Source organism: Arachis ipaensis, chromosome B8, assembly GCF_059453495.1.
Source record: "Arachis ipaensis isolate K30076 ecotype BB chromosome B8, ASM5945349v1, whole genome shotgun sequence".
NCBI lineage: Eukaryota > Viridiplantae > Streptophyta > Magnoliopsida > Fabales > Fabaceae > Arachis > Arachis ipaensis.
Window position 1 is genome coordinate 105,781,980 of NC_142443.1, and position 2,935 is coordinate 105,784,914.

The 2,935-nt window shown below is 39.6% G+C and overlaps 1 protein-coding gene across 1 annotated transcript; it reads right to left on the reverse strand.

The window, feature by feature from the left end:
• Nucleotides 1–1,216: 1,216 nt before the first annotated feature.
• LOC107611208 (uncharacterized) lies at nt 1,217–2,104 on the reverse strand. The gene has a single exon (XM_016313162.1). The coding sequence runs from the start codon at nt 2,102–2,104 to the stop codon at nt 1,217–1,219; it is 888 nt and encodes a 295-aa protein (XP_016168648.1).
• Between the last annotated feature and the right edge of the window lie 831 nt (nt 2,105–2,935).

Genomic DNA, 2,935 nt, shown 5'->3' on the forward strand with positions numbered 1-2,935 from the left:
ACATGAGTTCAAAAGGCAATTTCCAATCTGGGGGTGTAATGATTGGTGCTGTAGTGAGTTTTCTTTTTAAAGTTTCAAAGGCATGCTTGCAATTGTCATCAAAGATGAAAGGAATGTCAATCACTAGCAAATTGCTCAATGGTTTGGCTATTTTTGAAAAGTCTTTGATGAATCTCCAGTAAAAACCAGCATGTCCAAGAAAACTTCTTACTGCTTTCACATTAACGGGTATAGGAAGCTTCTCTATGATCTCTATTTTAGCCTTATCAACTTCTATACCTTTGCTTGAAACTTTATGCCCAAGAACTATTCCTTCATGAACCATGAAATGGCATTTCTCCCAATTCAAGACCAGATTAGTTTCTTGGCATCTTTTCAAGACAAGAGTTAAATGATGCAAGCATATGTCAAATGAATTGCCAAAGACAGAATAATCATCCATGAAGACTTCTAAAAATTTTTCCACCATGTCAGAGAATATAGAAAGCATACACCTTTGAAAAGTCGCAGGGGCATTGCATAGTCCAAGGGGCATCCTTCTGTAGGCAAAGACTTTGAATGGACATGTGAAGAAGCTCTTTTCTTGATCCTTGGGATCTACCACTATTTGATTGTACCCAGAGTACCCATCCAGGAAGCAATAATATGCATGGCCCGCCAATCTTTCCAGTATCTGGTCAATGAAGGGGAGAGGGAAGTGATCCTTTCTTGTGGTATCATTCAGTCTTCTATAGTTGATGCACATTCTCCACCCTGTCACTGTCCTTGTGGGGATGAGTTCATTCTTCTCATTGAAGATGATAGTCATGCCACCTTTCTTTGGCACCACTTGAATTGGGCTTACCCAAGGACTGTCAGAAATTGGGTATATGATTCCAGCATTCCACATCTTCATCACTTCTTTTTGAACCACCTCCTTCATGGTTGGGTTAAGCCTTCTTTGGGGTAGTACTACAGGCCTTGAATCTTCCTCTAGCAAAATCTTGTGCATACAGATGGCAAGGCTTATGCCCTTTATATCATCAATCGTCCATCCTAAAGCTGCCTTGTGAGCTTTCAACACTTCAATCAGCTTTGTCTCTTCTTCCATGTTTAAGGAGAAATTGATGATCACTGGCAGGGCCTCTTCTTCTCCAAGAAATGCATACTTGAGATAAGGGGGAAGAGGCTTTAATTCTTGTTTTGGCATCTCCTCTGTCTTGCCTTTAAGGGAGATTTATGTTACTCTTTCTTCTATGATGTCTTGTTCCACTTCTATTTCCTCTTCTTGTTCTTCCCGATCATTGGCTTCAAGTAGCTCCTCCTCCAATTCTTCTATCATTTCCACCCTCATATGCTTTTCCTTCTCAGGGGGATGTTGTATGGCTTTAAAGACATTGATGATCATTTTTTCATCATGCTCTCTGAGGGTCATTTCACCTTTCTCCACATAAATTATAGCCCTTGCTGTGGCTAAGAAGGGTCTCTCCAAGATGATAGAGTTGTGTCCTTCTTCCTCCATATCTAAAATGACAAAATCAGCAGGGAATATGAATTCTCCTACCTTTATGAATAGATTCTCCGCAACTCCATTAGGTATCTTGAGTGATCTATTAGCCATTTGAAGTGACATTCTGGTGGGTTTGACTTTATCTATTGCAAGCTTTTTCATCAGTGAAAGTGACATCAAATTGATGCTGGCACCTAGATCACAGAGAGCTTTTTCCAAGGTCATATTGCCTATGGTGCATGATATGATGAAACTTCCAGGATCCTTGAGTTTTGGTGGGAGCCCTTTTTGAATCATTGCACTGCATTCTTGTGTCAAGATCACAGTCTCCTTTTCATTCCAGCTTCTCTTTTTGTTGATGAGCTCCTTGAGGAACTTAGCGTACAGGGGCATTTGCTCCAATGCTTTAGCAAGTGGTATGTTAATTTCCAATTTCTTGAAAACTTCTAGGAACTTGGGAAATTGTTGATCCTTGAGCTCTCTTTGCAATCTTTGAGCGTATGGCAGAGGAGGAGTGTAAGGCTTCACTTCCTTCCTCTGTTCTTGTGAGTTCTCTTCCATGTCTTGATTTCCCTTCTTTGAAGTTTGTGGCTCTTCATTCTTCTTTTTGAGCATTTCCTGGTCTTTCTCTTCAATTGCCACTTCCTCCTTACTGCCAACCTTGTCATCCTCTAATGTTCTTCCACTCCTGAGTTGAATTGTCAACTCAGTTTTCACGCGTACGTGTGATGTCCGCACATGCGTTGCGCCCCTTTTTTAATTCTCACCTCCTTCTCATCTCTTACTCCCTCTTATTCTTTTCTCACTTTCTTCTCATCCTTATCCTCTTTCATTTTATTTTACTTAATTTATTTGTATACTTTCCTTCATCGCATTTTAATTCTACTCACATTTTTATCTTCTTTTCTAATTTCCTACTTTATCATTGGTGTTAAATATTTTTATTCACTATTGCATCTTTTCTTGCATTATTCTGGTGCTTCGCAACTTGTTTCTTATTGTTAGGCATTTTTAATTATACGTCAATGCCAATCTTTTATGATACCTGTATTCCTTTTGAATTGACCTGAATTTAGATTGTCTTTCATTACCTACTATCTCTTCTCCATTATTGTAATATTTGCACTACTGATATGCCATTTGCTTTTACTGTTTTCTCACTCACATGTTGTAGCTACCATGTTATTGAGACCCTCATTATTTGGCATTAACCCCACCATACTTTAATTATTTTCTTATCTTTATTTCTGGGTTACTTTTCTTCCTTTTTCTCTTCTTTCAGGATGGCCACCGAAAAGGAAAAAGGAAGGCTTCTCAATGGGGCAACAGGCAAGTCGATCTGCACAATTTTTAGAGAAAGGCATCAGTTGGAGCCACCCATCCACTTGCACATCTTAGCATGCACCGAGGACGGTGCAATCTTTAAGTGTGGGGAGGTCGCTACCG